General features: G+C 39.3%; 1 protein-coding gene across 1 annotated transcript in view; it reads right to left on the minus strand.

Annotated features, from left to right (window-relative positions):
- The window catches only part of LOC113930954 (protein FAM122A-like), a 62,589-nt gene that overhangs the window by 6,209 nt on the left and 38,873 nt on the right, over positions 1 to 17,507 (minus strand). The window contains 1 exon segment of the mRNA XM_035725564.1: positions 15,791 to 15,887. Coding sequence (XP_035581457.1) covers positions 15,791 to 15,887 — 97 coding nt within the window.

Consider the following 17,507-nt stretch of genomic DNA (forward strand, 5'->3'; position numbering starts at 1 on the left):
ACGCTGCAATGACTCCTTTTACAAATTCATCTCGCACAAAAGCAAGTAAGTATATCTGGATGAGAAACTCCTCAAAGCTGAACTGCTGGATGAGAGGGAAGTTGCATTTGCAATTTTGATGGGTACTGCCAAGCTGTCCTCCGTCAGCTAGGCGGTATTTTAATGCTCTCTTCACCCTTTTTATCTGCATGCTTTCTTGCTGCCACCCAGGGCTCCATACTAGAGGCTTCAACATCTCAGACTCAGAAACAGCCCCCTGACCTCAGCTTCCTACTGGTCTCCCTCTACCCTGCCGGGCCCCCGCGGCCACCAGCCTGTCCTTCCTCCCTTCTCCTTTCCCAGATGCCGTCAGTGGCCTGTTGGCACCCTTCCCTCCTTCCAAGTTGGGCCCGTGACCAGCCATTTAGCCATGCTAGCACTGACTCCTGGCCTCACTCTCCCAGTGACCTTCAGCAGCACCTGCTCTGCCGATCCCCAGCCCTATGAAAACCCCACCATCCACTCTCTCCACACCCCACTCCCAGGCTGCTAGCTATTGCTGGAGAAGGTCATGAAGTTGGCTCCGCTACAAAGCCAGGCCAGCCAGCCTCAGCGGGGCCCCAAGGGCTGCAAGGCAGTCCTTTTATATATCTGGATCAAATGGCTCTCAGTGATTGTTCCAAATCCTCTCCCTCTCCTCAGATCCCCTACCCAGCCCCCTCCACCGGACCCCTCAGTAGGGGGCCAGCTTGGGATTTCAGATCATTGGGCAGGAACTCTCCCACTTCTCCCTCTTTTCCTTGCCCTCCCCCATTTCTCTGCCTCCCCCTCCCCCACAACCAGCCTCACGGGGACGAGGGACTTCCTCCTCCAGGTTGCCTCTCCCACCCGTGCTCTCTCCTGCACTTGGTCCCAGGAGCCATCCTCTTTCCCTTTGGGCAAGCTCTCCCTCCCTGCTGGTGTTTCTCCTCTCGGTCTAGAAACACTTCCCACAAATCTGTGTCACTGCGGCACGCTACCACCAAACTTTTAAAATGTAGTCATCTTTAAAATTACACAAGTAATTCATGCCTCCCCTGGTGGCACATCCTCCTTCCGAGTCAGCCCCCAAATTTAACAGAAAAATCAGAAAACTATAAGCAAAAAGAAGAAAAGAGAAACCACCCACAATCACATCAGCCTACTGTTAATATTTTGATATATTTCTTTCCAAGTTTTTTATGTGCACATCTATACATTTATATATCTATATGTATTTTTTTTAAAGATTATATTTATTTGTCAGAGAGAGAGAGCAAGAGGAGGGGGTGTGGCAGGCAGAGGGAGAAGCAGACTCCTCGCTGAGCAAGGAGCCCACTGCGGAGCTCGATCCCAGGACCCTGGGATCATGACCTGAGCCAAAGGCAGCTGCTTCACCGACTGAGCCACCCGGGCATCCCCTATATGTACTTTTTCTTACAAAAGTGGATCATAGTGTACATACTGTTTTGTCATAGTATATTTCAGACACCTCAGCTTTGCTACTTATTAGTTGTCTGACCCTGGATAAATAAATTCACTTCCCTAAGTCCATTTCCTCCTGTGTAAAATGAGGACTATTATAGTAACTACCTCACAGGGCTGTAACGAGGATTAAATGAGATAAAAATATATAAAAACACTTATCACAGTGCCTGAATTAATGCTAGCTATTATGATCTTCCCATGTCAATCAATATAGCTCCACATAATTTAATGAGTTCTGTCACTGCTGTGTCTAATAGGAGTGACAAAAGCACTGCACTGAGTCACCAACACACATTCATTTGGTATATGAGCAAGTACATCTGTGGCATAAACTCCGAAAAGCAGAGTTGCTCATTCAAAGGCTAGGCGCATTTGTAATTTTGATAGATGGTGCCAAATTGTCCTCCATCAAGTGGGAGTTACTGTGATTTCTCGAACTTAACTCTGATTGATGGATATTGAGGCTGTTTCAAATTTTTCATGGATACAAACTCAGACTGCGATGGACATTTTTATAACCAAATCTTTGCATAGATCCATGATTATTTATTCAAGGCGGAGGAAAGAGTATAAGTAAATGCACAGAGATGGTGGGGCAAATGGTGTACCCAGGACACCGCTGGCATCAGGGACACACACACACACACACAGAATGACAAGAGGTGAGCCTGGAAAACAGAGCGGGACCAGATTATAATGGATGGCCAAGGCCACGGTCATTCATTCAGTCAGTCATCAAGTATCTAGTGACCATCTTCAATAGGCCATACGCTGTTTTAGGCACTGTGTTCACTTAATATATTATAATATAGCAATTCTACTAGCTATTTACTCAAGAGAAATTAAAATATACATCCACACAAAAGTTAAAACACAATTATCCATAGCAGCTTTATTCATAATGGCTCCCAACTGGAAACAACCCAAATGTGCATCAAAAGGTGAACGGACAAATTGTGCCTTATGCATACAATGAAATATGACTTCTGATATAGGAAGCAGCATGGATGGTCTAAGGACATTCTAAGCAAAACCAGCCGGACACAAAAGAGTACATACTATATGATTATATATGTACATGAAATTTTATAAAAGAGAATCTAATCCATAGTGATAAAGAAAAGGAGATCAGTGAGGACCTGAAGCCAGCAGCGGCGGTGGACAGTAACTACAAAGGGGCATTTTCCGTGGCAATGGAAGTGGTCTATACCTTGACTGCAAGCTTAAAATGGGTGTAATCTGTGATAAGTACGTCAATTATAGCTCAATAAAGTTGATTTTAAGAATTAGTGTAAATGGAAAACTCTTCAAAAGTTGAAGACTTTTAAAAATATTTTTATGATTTTTATTTTTTATGTTTTTTTACGTAATCTCTATGCCCAATGTGAGGATCAAACTCACAACACCAAGATCAAGAGTCACATCTCTACTGAACTGAGCCAGCCAGGTACCCCCAAAAGTTGAAGATTTAGAGTTACTTCTGCTTAGCGGCGACTGGGTGGCTCCATCATTAAGCGTCTGCCTTTGGCTCACGTCATGATCCCAGGGTCCTGGGATCGAGCCCCGCATCAGGCTCCCTGCTCCACAGGAAGCCTGCTTCTCCCTCTCCCACTCCCCCTGCTTGTGTTCCCTCTCTGGCTGTGTCTCTCTGTCAAATAAATAAATAAAATCTTTAAAAAAAAAAGTTACTTCTGCTTAGCAAGTATATGTATTCAACATCCTGTGTAAACGATGCACCAAGATGCAGTCCCTACAATGGGGAAACTAAAAAACAAAGCACACAGAATGAGGTGGCCATAGTGGGGTGATGGCGGAAGCCTTGTGGACACAGAGATGCAGATCTTTGTGAAGACTCTGATGGGCAAGACGATCACCCTCGAGGTCGAGCCCCGTGACGTCATTAAGAATGTCAAAGCCAAAATCCTAGACAAGGAGGGCATCCCCGCCTGACCAGCAGTGTCTGATTGCTGCAGGCAAACAGCTGCAGATGGCCACACTCCCTCGGGCTATAATATCCAGAAAGAGTTCACCCTGCACTTGGTACTTCGCCTGTGGGGTGGCATCATCGGGCCTTCCCTCCACCGGCTGGCTCAGAAATACAGCCGTGACAAGGTGATCTGCCGTAAGTGTTATTCTTATCTGCACCCCGGTGCTGTCACCTGCTGCCAAGAAAAAGTGAGGCTGCATCAACAAGCTGTGTCACATGAAGATCAAATAAGGCCCCTCCACTGGCTTACTTTGCCTGCAGGGCAGCCTCTTGCCCAAGCCTCAAGGCCCTGTGGCCTCAGTAAAGCTTGCCTTCCACTGATTGGAGCAGTGGAAAAAAAAAAAAACCAACCAACCAACAAAACGACTGAGCACACAGGCACAGATGCATGGTGGAAGGCATTGGGCTGATGCTATCTGGAGCTGGTATATACAGTTTACTAGGATCTTTTAAATAGTGCCTACCATGTGGGAGGCATGGCAAAAGGGATAAAGGGCAAAGGAGTCATTAGGCCGGAAAGAAGACCAATGTATAGACTAGGTTGGTCAGGGGAACTGGGATCAGATTAAGGACAAGAAATGATATTCTACATCACCATGAACCCCGGCATGCCACTGTCATCCTGTTAGGTGCCTCCTGAGAGAGAGGCCAGTCACTCTGGATGCTGGACCTTGTCCGAAAACTGGGACCAATGATTGGGAAAGAGTAGAAAATGGTACAGGATAAGAGGTTCTTCACATTCCTTGGCCAGACTTCAGGGACTCTCTTGCCCTCTCCATCAGTATGAAAGCTCTTCTCATGCTCCTTTTAGTGCTTGATAAAAAGTCCTACTAAACTTTTTAATAAATGCAGAAGACTGGATAAGGAACTGATCTGGAATATTTTATTCATCTATATAGCTTAGCAATTAAAAGATGAGAAAATAGCTAATTGAGTATCTCTCATATATAATCTTGTGATAGGATTTCAAGTACAGTCACACTGAATTGGGAAGCATTCCGAAACTACTTTTTTAATTAGAGAAATTGAATATCACAGTTTTTAAGGAACTGATAATGAGATGGGAAAAGAAACGTGTGGAGTGTTGTGGTCATGTCTGGGTACCACACTTGAAGGATATTGACAAACTGGAAAACATTCAGAGGCCAAGGGCTAGGATGGTAACAAGGTCTAGAAACCATCTCATAAAGACTAGAATGGAAACCTAGAGGAGAAAGATGGTCGCTCTTGCCAAATATCTGGTGATGGACACTTGGGTTGTTGCCACCTTTTGGCTATTGTGAATAATGCTGCGAGGAATATTAGCATACAAGTGCCTGTTTGAGTCCTGGTTTTCAAGCAGTGGAATTCACGGATCATATAATAATTCTATGTTTAATATTTTGAGGAACTGCCAAAATGTTTTCCACAGTCACTGCATTATTTTACCTTCTAAGCAGCAATGTACAAGGGTTCTATTTCTCCACACCCTCACCAATCCTTGTTACTAGCTTGTTACTAGTTTATTTTGTAGTATTCCCTATGACAAATTAGGACCAAATGATTGAAGGTAGCTTTCAGTTCATTATCAGGAAGCATTTTTGAATGAGTAGAACTTTCTAATAGTTGAAAGGCCCCTTGACTCTCCTTCAGTGAAAGTTCAAATAGAAGTAAGTGAATAGTCCAATAAGCGGTGAGGGAACCCTGATCCTCTCAGCCCCTCCCTCGTATAATTAATAATTGCAGAGAGGTTTCTAAAATATATTTACTTTAACTTCTGTCATTTCTCGATTATACAAGTAACCAATATTCCATGTGGAAAAATATGAAAATACAGACAAGTAAAGAGAAAAACAAATGAAAACAGAATCATCCATCTTCCCACCACCCAGAGACTTAAGCATTTTGGCATACAGCCTTACAAACTTTTTTCTGTTATATATCCATACAAAATATATACATATACTTTTTTAAAACAAAAATGAAATCCCATTAATCACACTGCTTTTTTACTTTACAATATAGTATAAACATCCTTCCATGTCAAGTGATATATGACCATGTCATCATTCTTAATGGGTGCACAGATTTCCATGGAATGAAGGTACTGTAATTTGTTTAACCCAATGTTTTCCAAAGGGTCTACATAACATAAATCTCACAAGGTGACCCTCAAAAACAAGAACTTAAACAGTTTAAAAATGCTTCATACCATATCTCTTTCGTTGGGCTTTCACAATGGTAAAGAAGTGATTTTAAATGATTTTCCCAAACTTACTTGACCATAGACTCCCCATGGCCTTCCCCTTCTTTCATTCTTCAGGACACTTATTTATTCACATTTTATAAAACACCCTGAGAAATGATGGCTGAACTGATCCGTTAGTGTTAAATACTAGGTTTTTTTGTTTTTTACATAGAACTTGCCATTTTAACCACTTTTAAGTATGCGATTCTGTGGCATTGATTATATTAACGATGTGCAACCATTCCCACTATCTAGTTCCAAAACTTTTTCATCATCCCAAGCAGAAACTTAATACGCATTAAGAGTAACTCTCCATTCCCCCTCCCACCAGCCCCTGGTAACCTGTAATCTACTTTCCAGCTCTATGAATTTGTCTATTTTAAATATCTCATGTAAGCAGAGTCATGCAATATTTGTCCTTTTGTGTCTGGCTTATTTCACCTAGCATAATGTTTTCAAATTTCATCCATGTGATAGTATGTACCAGAATGTCATTCCTTTTTATAGCTCAACAACATCCCCTTGTATGTATTGAATACATTTTCATCCATTCATCTGGTGATGGACGCTTGGGTTGTTGTCACCTTTTGGCTATTGTGAATAATGCTAGGGATAAATAAATAAATAAAGGATTACTAAATAAAGGAATACTAGCATACAAGTATGTGTCTGAGGGCTAGTTTTCAAGGAGTGGAATTGCTGGATCTTATGACAACTCTATGTTATCATAGAGTTTAATATTTTGTGGACGTTTAATATGTTTTATATGTTTAATGTTTAATATTTTGAGGAACTGCCAAAATGCTTTCCACAGTCACTGCATTATTTTACATTCCAAACAGCAACGTACAAGAGTCCTCTATTTCTCCACATCTGCGCCAATACTTGTTACTATCTTTTTGATTCTAGCCAACCTAGTAGGTATGAAGTTCTCTCTCTCTGTGGTTTTGATTTGCATTTCCGTAATGACTAACGGTGTGGAACATCTTTTCATGTGCTTATTGGCCATATGTATATCTTCTTTGGAGATATGTCTAAATTCATAAAGTCGTTTGCCCATATTTTAGTTGGGTTGTTTGTCTTTTTGTGGCTGAGTTATAAGACTTCTTTACATATTCTAGATTAAACTCATCAGATATGATTTACAAATATTTTTTGTCACTCTACAGGTTTTTTCACTGTCTTGTTAATGTCCTTTCATGCACAAAAGTTCTTAATTTTGATAAAGTTCCACTTATCTGTTTTCTTTTGTTGCTCATGTTTTTAGTGATATATCTAAGAATCCATTGCCAAATCCAAAGTCATAAAGATTTACCCCTGTTCTTCCCCTAAGAATTTAATGGTTTTAGCTCTTAATATTTAGGTCATTGATCTATTTTGAGTTAATTTTTGTATACAGTGTGAGGTAAGAGTCCAACCTCATCATCTGGCATGTGGATATTCAGTTGCTCCAGCACCATCTGTTGAAAACATTACATTTTTCACAACTACAAATAACATTACAGTAAACATCCTTTTCAACCTGTCCCATATTTTTACCTAAGAAAAATTTCTAGAAGAATTGCTGTATCGAAAGATGTGCACATTTTGAAGGCCTGTGATACATACTACCAAACTTCCTCCAGAAAGAACATTAAGAACCCACCACAGAGAATTCAAACACCAGTTTCACCAAACTCTCAACAAGCCATGTATACTACAATCAAATTTTAAATCTCTGCTAATCAATGTGGCATGGGAATGTATTCCAATTAAAGTTTAAGAGAGTTTTAGCTGAACTTGCCTTGATAGCCCCAACATGCTAGCCTTTTTTTTTTTTTTAAAGATTTTATTTATTTATTTGACAGAGAGAGAGCACAAGCAGGGAGAGTGGCAGGCAGAGGGAGAGGGAGAAACAGGCTCCCCGCTGAGCGACGGAAGCCCGATTTGGGACTCCATCCCAGGAGCCCAGAATCATGACCTGAGCCGAAGGTAGTTGCTTAACCAACTGAGCCACCCAGGCGCCCAGCACCTTCCTTTCCAAAGGCTTCACACTTATGAAAAGATTATCTAAGAATAGGACTCGATGTAAACCACTGCAGAGTTTAATATAAGTCTAGTTAAGTAAGCAAACTAAACCCCCCCTCCCATAAGAGTGGGGCTAGAAACAGAAAGTATAATTAGGTTCCTCCACGGGATAATGTAATTTCAAAATATTTCCTTCCTCAGCACAAAGTCACAAACCAGCTGTTTGCGACTTTCAAGTGTGTCCTTTTTTGTGTTCAGTGGAGAGTTACCAAGCACAAGAGCCAGGCCATGAAATCAACTCAACTGAAGTTAGAGGGTTTTTCTTAGAGCCATATAAGGATTATCAAGGAAAAAGAAAAACTACTTTGCTGGTAGTCTGTGTTTTAGTACTAGTTAAGCACTTCCGAATGTGAATTGTGCATGAGTTTTTGTAGTTGATGTAGATTTTTTTGCCCTGTCTCTTTTGCTTCTCTGAAGCAAAAATACCAAGTGTATCTTTATTTTGTTTTGTCTCAAGCTGTAGTTACTAGAAAGAAAATTTTATGGTGAGTGCTTTGTCAGTGGGAACTTGTTATTAATATGGAAATCCTGAGAGGATCATTTATCCACACAAAACAAGAAACCAGGGGGAAATTAGCTTTCTACATTTCATCATAAAGCATGCATAATTCATAGAAGAGAGGAAACTATTGATGAGGCTGAACAAAATGAGTTTCTTGTTGCCAGAAAGAATAAAAATATTAGGCATAAAGCTCTCTAATTTCCTAAATATTTTCTTAAAGCCTTCTAAAGTTTAATGCTATCGTGACTTTCACTGTTACAGGAGCAAAGATGAAGGCAGATGCTTTTACAGAATCAATAAAATTTTAAGAGACAGAAAGGATCTTATAAATACCTAGTTCAACTCTTTTACATATTGGAAATCTGAAGCCCAGATTGGTGAAGTGACCTGTCGGAAGTCACAGAGAGCGAGTGACAGAGCTGGAGCCCTAAGTCAGGTCTCCTGACTCCTGCACACATAATGTAGTCTGGTCATTCCCGTAAAAGGCTGATATAAGAAGTTATGTTACCAGTTTGCTGTCACTGATGCCACAGAGATCTCCAATCATATTCATATATATATACATATATATATATCTATCTTATTGGTCAATTTATAGGATTCAATTAATAACTGCATTAATTTAATGCATTTCTTCTGAGAGGCCATGGTCATTAAGTCTCCCACTATTAAGAAAGTTGAGCGGGGCGCCTGGGTGGCTCAGTTGGTTAAGCGACTGCCTTCGGCTCAGGTCATGATCCTGGAGTCCTGGAATCGAGTCCCGCATCGGGCTCCCTGCTCGGCGGGGAGTCTGCTTCTCCCTTTGACCGTCCCCCCTCTCATGTGCTCTCTCTCTCTCATTCTGTCTCAAATAAATAAATAAAATCTTTAAAAAAAAAAAAAGAAAGTTGAGCAAGTTTCCAAGATTCCAATATGACAGATGATTCTCTCCACCCATACATTATAGACATTTATAAAAAGCAATCTCATTTACTCTTGGGTTAAGAACCACACTGGAAGAAATCCGAGATATCATGGAACTTAAGGGAAACAAAGCTACATTTTTGCCGGAGTACTTATTGTTCTTTGGCCTTTTCTAAATGCACAGTTTCAACTATCTGACAGTGAAGTCTACCTATATGATAGATTTTTCAAGCTCAACTTTTAAAGATCTAAAATATTTAAAAACACTTGAGGCAAATTGTAATTAGTTTTCTCCATAGATATCCAAAGTATCATACATGCATTTTCATCATGGATATTTATATATAGTTGCTTCTAGGTGAATTTTAAAAATTCATTTAGGAGATGAGATTAAATATAACCTGTAGTGGGAGTAGTAATAATTCAAGGAGCAGGGACAAAGATTAATGCAGAATTAGAATATTAACTCATCTGCTTTTAATAGCTCATTTGATTTGCCTCAGTTCTAAAGAGCCAATGAAACAGGCCACCTAGATACAAATTCTCACCCCATCCCCTCTGTTAACGTAAGAGCTTTCTGATAGTGGGAGTTGTCCAACAGCAGAATGAACTGTTGTGTGACAAAAGTCAGTTCATTACTACAAGATTTCAAACTAAGGCTAAAAGATCATTTGTCTGCAATTCTTAAAAGGATTTCTGCATTGAAAGGTAGACTCTCTGAAACAAATAATACATTATATGTTTTTTAAAAAAAGAAGATAGTAGGAAGGGAAAAATTAAGAGGGGGAATCGGAGGGGGAGATGAACCATGAGAGACTATGGACTCTGAGAAACAAACTGAGGGTTTTGCGGGGGGTGGGGTGGGGGGATGGGTTAGCCCAGTGATGGGTATTAAGGAGGGCACGTACTGAATGGAGCACTGGGTGTTATACGCAAACAATGAATCATGGATCACTACATCAAAAACTAATGATGCAATGTATGGTGATTAACATAACATAATAAAATAAAATTTAAAAAAATTAAAAAAAAAAGAAAGGTAGACTAAAAGGCTTCTAAAATCCTATCATTCCAACATCGTCTTTCTCTCCTACTTTCATAGTTCAGAGGTACTTTCATATGTGTATCTGTAGTCATCTTAGACTGCTACTATCAGTATTATTTTTGTACTTATCCTGCTTGAAGAGAGAGATGGTATTTCCCTCATCTTCCTATATCCTACAATTTTAAGTATAGTTTCCTGTACAGAGAAAGTATTCATTAGATACTTAATTGAATATACTTGAAATTACAAGCTTGCTTGGTTGATTTAGTCATTATAAATCTTCAGAACCATATTTTTTTTCCCTGACCTGAGAATCTTACTTATTACTGCAGTGAGTCTTCATGTTAGGACGAACCTGTAGTGCTGCTCTTTTTTTTTTTTTCCAAAGATTTTATTTATTTCTTTGTCAGGGAGAGAGAATAAGAGAGCGAGAGAGAGAGAGCACAAGCAGCAGGAGCGGCAGGCAGAGGGAGAAGCAGACCCCCTACTGAGCAGGGAGCCCTAGGTGGAGCTCGATCTCAGGACCCTGGGATCATAACCTGAGCTGAAGGCAGACGCTTAACTGAATGAGCCACTCAGGCGTCCCACGGAGTGCTGATCTTTTATAACATTATAAATAAAACAGGACTATTTGATGGAACATGAATACATATTAAGGCTTAAAAATGATGCTTTGAAAATATTTTAAAACCATACTTTCATTTATCCTTTTATTGACAACGTGAAAACTAGTATATCTGTACATAAGCATACATATATATATAAATAAGCATATATGTATAATATATAAGGAGATATAACAATGCTATGTTTCATATGGTCACCTCTTGTTTAAAATGGGTTATAAGATAGATGATTTCAAAAACTAACTTAAGAAAAATGAAACAAGCAAAATAAAAATCCCAAAAGTATTCTGTTGTGGCTTAAAATGTGTACCCCAAAAGATGATGCTGAAGTCCTAATGCCCGGTATCTGCAAATGGGACCTTAGATGGAAATGGGGTCTTTGCAGATGTAGTCAAGCTAAGATGAAGTCATACTGGATTAGCTTGGGCCCTAAATCCAGTGACTGGTGTCTTTATAATAACCACATAAAAACACAGGAGCACAGGGAGAAACCCATACGATGAGAGAGACAGAGACTGGAGTGATATGTCTGCAAGGTAAGGATTTCTGGCATCTACGAGAAGCTAGAGAGAGACATTAACAAATTCTCCCTCAGAGCCTCCAGAAGGAACCAACTCTGATGACACCTTGGTCTTGGACTGTTGGCCCCCAGAACTGTGAGATAATCTATTTTGTTTAGGCTACCCAGTTTGTGGTACTTTGTTATGGCAGCCCTAGGAAACTAATACATGTCTTTTACTATGAAAACTGACATGACAATTCCTTGGCATGTTTAGGATGACAAAATATAGTCTTACCATAACTAAAAATAATCAGCCACTCTCACTGTAGTTTTGATTTGTATTTCCCTGCCCAGCAATTGCACTACTAGGTATTTACCCAAAGGATACAAAAATACTGATTCAAAGGGACACACATGCACCCCGATGTTTATAGCAGCATTATCAATAATAGCCAAACTATAGGAAGAGCCAGACGGATAAAGGAGATGTAGTGTGTGTGTGTGTGTGTGTGTGTGTGAGTGTGTGTGTGCGTGTGTGTGTGTATAATGGAATATTACTCAGCCATTTGCAGTGACATGGATGGAGCTTGAGTATATTACGCTAAGTGAAATAAGTTAATCAGAGAAAGACAAATACCATATGATTTCACTCATATGTGGAATTTAAGAAACAAAACAGATGAACATTAAGGGAAAGAGAGAGAGAGAGACAAACCATAAAACAGACTCTTAACTATAGAGAACAAACTGAGGGTTGATGGAGGGGAGGTGGGTGGGGGATGGGCTAAATGGGTGATGGGCATTAAGGAGGGCAGGTGTCGTGATGAGCACTGGGTGTTATATATAAGTGATGAATCACTAAATTCTACTCCTGAAATTAATATTACACTGTATGTTACTAGAATTTAAATAAAAACTTGAAACGACAACAACAAAGAAAAAAATCAACCACAAAAAATATCATGTAAAAGTTAGAACTACTATGGTCTGAAAACCACTTAAATGAAAAATCAAAAAAAAAAAAAGAAATGAAAAATCATATAAGAAACAGATCTTCCCAATACAAAAGCTCAAAAGGCAACAGACCGGAACACCAACTACAAAGCCCTTGATTCTGAGCATATTATAGTAAGTGCGGCATCCTGGAGTACAACTAAAACAATAAAAACTAACTGAATAGAATGAAAGGAATTGTCTGAGTTGAAAGACGTGTGTTCAGATTGTCAGTATTACCAAGATTTATTGATTAAAAGCTCTTTATGGGGCACCTGGGTGGCTCAGTCATTAAGCGTCTGCCTTTGGCTCAGGTCATGATCCCAGGGTCCTGCGATTGAGCCCCGCGTCGGGCTCCTGGCTCGGCAGGGAGCCCGCTTCTCCCTCTGCCTGCTGGTCCCCCTGCTTGTGCTCTCTCTCTCTATGACTATAGAGAGTCATCTCTATGACTATAACTAAGTAAAACCTTTAAAAAATAGAAAAATAAATAAAATAAAAGCTCTTTATACAACTGAATAGTAGTCCTCCTCCCACTGTTCACTTTCTCCGTCCTTGGTCTTTGTACCCGAATATTTTGCAAACCTTTTTTTTTTCTTTTGCTCAAGTGTCAATATAATACATGAGGACACTGTCCGTCAACGATGTACAATCTCAGCAAGGAACAGCACTGCAGTTACACCTCAGCCCATGACGGCCCCCGTATATGTTCACAATTGGTCCACTAAGGGTCTGGCAAGTATAGAAGCTGAGTTACAAAGGCAATATTGATAGTTCACTTGTCCTTGACCAATTTGTAGACTCCTGTCCCAGTTTCCAGGGACTATCATGATCCCAGTCATCTCATAAATATTAATTTATTCATAGGTGAACAAAATCTTCTCCCACATATCTAGCCATGCTAATCAATTTCATTGGGGCCACTGTCAAACAATTCTTTTTTTTTTTTTTAAGATTTTATTTACTTATTTGAGAGAGAGGGAGCTTCACCAGGAGCAGGGAGCCCGACGCGGGGCTCGATCCCAGGACCCTGGGATCATGACCTGAGCCGAAGGCAGACGCTTAACCGACTGAGCCCCCCAGGCGCCCCTGGCAAAGAATTCTTGATGTAACAGTCTTTTTCCCATGTGGGGCATACCTACATCTGATTTTCGTCATTCTGATGATTTCTAATGACAAGGAAAAACTTTTTATAAATATTTTAGATAACCATTCCTATTTCATTAGTTGAGGAAATTTAAACCAATTCTGAACTTCATGAGGATACATTTCTATTTTTCAAAATGCTAATGCCATCCTCAATTACTTAAAGCATTCACTTTAGATTTTAAATTTTTAACAAATAATTTTTCTTATTCAGAAAACCCTTAAGACTTTTGAATAGAAAATTGAGGTTTAGGGCGCCTGGGTGGCTCAGATGGTTAAGCGTCTGCCTTCGGCTCAGGTCATGATCCCCAGGTCCTGGGATCGAGTCCCGCATCGGGCTCCCTGCTCCTTGGGAGCCTGCTTCTCCCTCTGCTTCTTTCTTTCTCTCTTTCTCTCTCTTTCTTTCTCTCTCTCTCTCTCTCTCTCTCTCTCTCTCTCTCTCTCCCCCCCCCGTCGCTCATGAATAAATAAATAAAATCTTTAAAAAAAAAAAAAAAAAGAAAATTGAGGTTTAAACAAACATTTGTAGTCCTTAGGGAACAACTGGAAGTATATGATTCTTGCAGAAAAACTCTAACACATTAAGCCTTATTTAATCAAATCAGTAGTCATGATGATGAATAAAAAGTACTTCATAGAAATGTAAAAGACCACAATTTATCAACACACACTTAATTAGGATACAAAATTGATCAGGGATAATCAGGTTAAAGACAAATTGAGTGAAGCCCGATTACATATTATTTTCATGCTATTCAATTACCTTTCTTCATCTTGTTTCCTCTACTTATTCCTTCCCAACAAATTAAACATCCAAGGATTCATGTGCAAAATAGGCAATCCTTGTATCAGCACAGTATAACTAGCTTAGTTTTAAAAACTGCTCTAAGATAGGTGATTTTTCCTTACCAAGAGGAAACTAGCAATTATTGAAAATATCATTAAGAACTAGCATGGGCATTCAGCGTATAACCTAAAAAATTATTTTACTTGATTAATGGAACAATTATATTTCGTTAGGACTTATAATTTTATCTACTTATTCATATTAATAAATAGAGCTCTCAATTATGTTTTTAAAAAACCAAGGTGCAGCATGTTTCTACACTTTAGCAGCTTGAAGACATGATTGTATCTTCAATATAGTTCTTATTTGGAAAACATCTTTGAAAGTATCACTACATTGGTTTTAAGGGCATAAACAGCAATTAGATATGCAAATTCCGTAAACAGAATTTTAGGAAATTGAGAAAATAAGGTAATAAGAAACAGTTGCTCTAACTTGTGTGTGTGCGGGGGCAGGGAGAGAGAAGCAAACATGTGTTTCTCCACTGGTGAAAAAGTCTTGGGATGGGTGAATCACTTGGTTCAAAGTTCATCTACTACAATACATGGAGAACGAGAATCAGAAGATGATATGGGAGAATGTGACAGTGCTGATTCTAACTGATGAATTCAAGAAGATCCTGTACCACTATTGTTTCCATCAAGAATATCTAAAGATAGACTAGGAGAAGAAAATGCCATTCGTTGATAACAGAATTCCGAAAGATCTCTGTGCACTCTGCTTTGTCTACAAATGAACACAAAATATATGAAGCAAAGAACTGGCACTAGTTACAAGAGCAATTTCACAAGAGCAGTAAAACAAAGCCAACAGTAACATTAAATAAAAACCCATTCAATGCATTTCCCATCTTGATTATTAAAACATGCTTTCTTGGCCCGCCTTTCAATAATACGCTCAGCCTAACAAAGCACACAAAAATCCAAGGAAGAAAAGATGGGCAGAAGATGACTTTTTTCCAAGCCTGCATTTTTATATATTTCTCTAATACCTCTTTTTTTAAGATTTTATTTATTTGAGAGAGAGAGAGAGAGAGAGGAGGAGCAGAAGGGGAGGCAGAGGGAGGGGGAAATCTCAAGCAGACTCTGTGCCGAGCTCAGAGCAACCATCAACCCCCTGCAACAAGGGGCTCGATCTCACAACCCTGAGATCATGACCCTGAGATCATGCCCTGAGCTGAAACCAAGAGCTGGCTGCTTAACTGACTGAGCTGTCCAGGAGCCCCTTCTCTAATACCTCTTAATCAAATGCCAAGACCCCACTTCTAAAAATGTATCCAGCATATATTAATGTCACACATAAATGTTAGGGAGAAGAACTAAAGCTAATAGCATTCATTTAGAAGTTTTATAACTTCTAAAAATATTTAATAATACTTCTGAATATATACAATTGTAAGAATAGATTTAAAAAGCAAGTGAAAAATGGCCAATGAATGTTTAAAACCTCATGTTAATACTCACCACACATTCATATCAGACTGTTGAGTAGTATCAGAAGAAAGCATGTTGGTTGTGCCTTGGAAAAGTTTCTTTGGCTTATCTTCAAATGTCATTTCACCTATGACAAAAAAGCAGATCAAAGTAGATATGTTTTATCTAATATCTAACATGCTTTTGCTTTTAATTGTAAAACTTGTTCATTGCAAATAATTTATAAGATACATAAAAACAAAGGAAAAAGTTTTATGTCCCCATTACCCAGAGATAACTTTTCAGTAATTCCTAAATATGTGTGTGTACACATGATTGTTTTTAAACAAAATTTGATTTGTATCATATATAATACCAACATGTAACCTACTTTTTGTTTTTATTTATTTATTTTTAAAGATTTTATTCATTTATTTGACAGAGAGAGAGAGAGAGAGAGAGACAGCCCAAGAGGGGGCAGGGTCAGTGGGAGAAGCAGACTCCCCGCTCAGCAGGGAGCCCAACATGGGACTCGATCCCAGGACTCCGGGATCATGACCTGAGCCGAAGGCAGTCGCCCAACTGAGCCACCCAGGTGCCCCACTTTTTGTTTTTAATGATTATAATTTTCTCATATTATTAACTAAATTCTACAACGTGATTTTATAGAGCTATGTAGTATGGCCATACCATAATTTAATCTCATTCCTTATTTTAAATGTTTAGGTTGTTGCTATCTTTATTTTGCCAAACATATACAACGAACTAAATAGATCAATTCTTTTATAGCATACAATGAATAAAATAAATATATTTTTAAAGATTAAGGAGACACATCTAATCTCAAAAAACTACATTGCTGTAATCTTTACATCAAAGTAAATGCTCAAATCTGTACATTATTACACCATGATGTGATAACCATGTCTGGATGAGAGAAAACTGATGTTCAAGCCCATAACTCATAGGGTAGAATTTGAATGGTAAAACACTAAGGCCATCTACTCATCAAAAAATATCCCTAGGAATAGGGGCCCCTGGCTGGCTCAGTCAGTCGAGCATGTGGCTCTTGGTCATGAGTTTAAGCCCAATGTTGGGTGTAGAGTTTACTTAAAAATAAAATAAAATAGGGGCACCTATTTGGGTGGCTCAGTCGATTAAGTGTCTGCCTTCAGCTCAGGTCATGATCTTGGGGGTCCTGAGATCAAGCCCCGTGTCGGGCTCCTGCTTGAGCTCTCTCCCTCTCTCAAATAAATAAAATAAAATAAAATAAATAAATTTAAAAAATCTTTAAAAAATGAAATGGGGCACTTGGGTAGCTCAGTTGGTTAAGCGTCTGCCTTCAACTCAGGTCATGATCCCAGGGTCCTGGGATAGAGCCCTGAGTCTGGCTCTGTGCCTGCTTCTCCTTCTCCCTCTGCTGCGCGCTCTCTCTCTCTCTCTCAAATAAATAAATAAATAAATAAATAAATAAAATCTTTTTTAAAATTAAAAAAATTTTCATTTTTAAAAAGATTTTATATATTTATATATAATAATTTATATCTATCTATCTATCTATCTATCTATCTATCTATCTATCTCCTGGGGCACCTGGGTGGCTTAGTCAGTTAAGTGTTGGACTCTTGGTTTCGGCTCAGGTTGTGACTTTGGGGTCCTGGGATTGAGCCCCGCGAGGGGCTCTGTGCTAGGCACAGAGTCTGCTGGAGATTGTCTCCCTCTCCCTCTGCTCCTCCCCTGCTCACACACTCTCTCTCTTAAAGAAATA

The sequence above is a fragment of the Zalophus californianus genome, chromosome X (assembly GCF_009762305.2).
Source record: "Zalophus californianus isolate mZalCal1 chromosome X, mZalCal1.pri.v2, whole genome shotgun sequence".
Lineage (NCBI taxonomy): Eukaryota > Metazoa > Chordata > Mammalia > Carnivora > Otariidae > Zalophus > Zalophus californianus.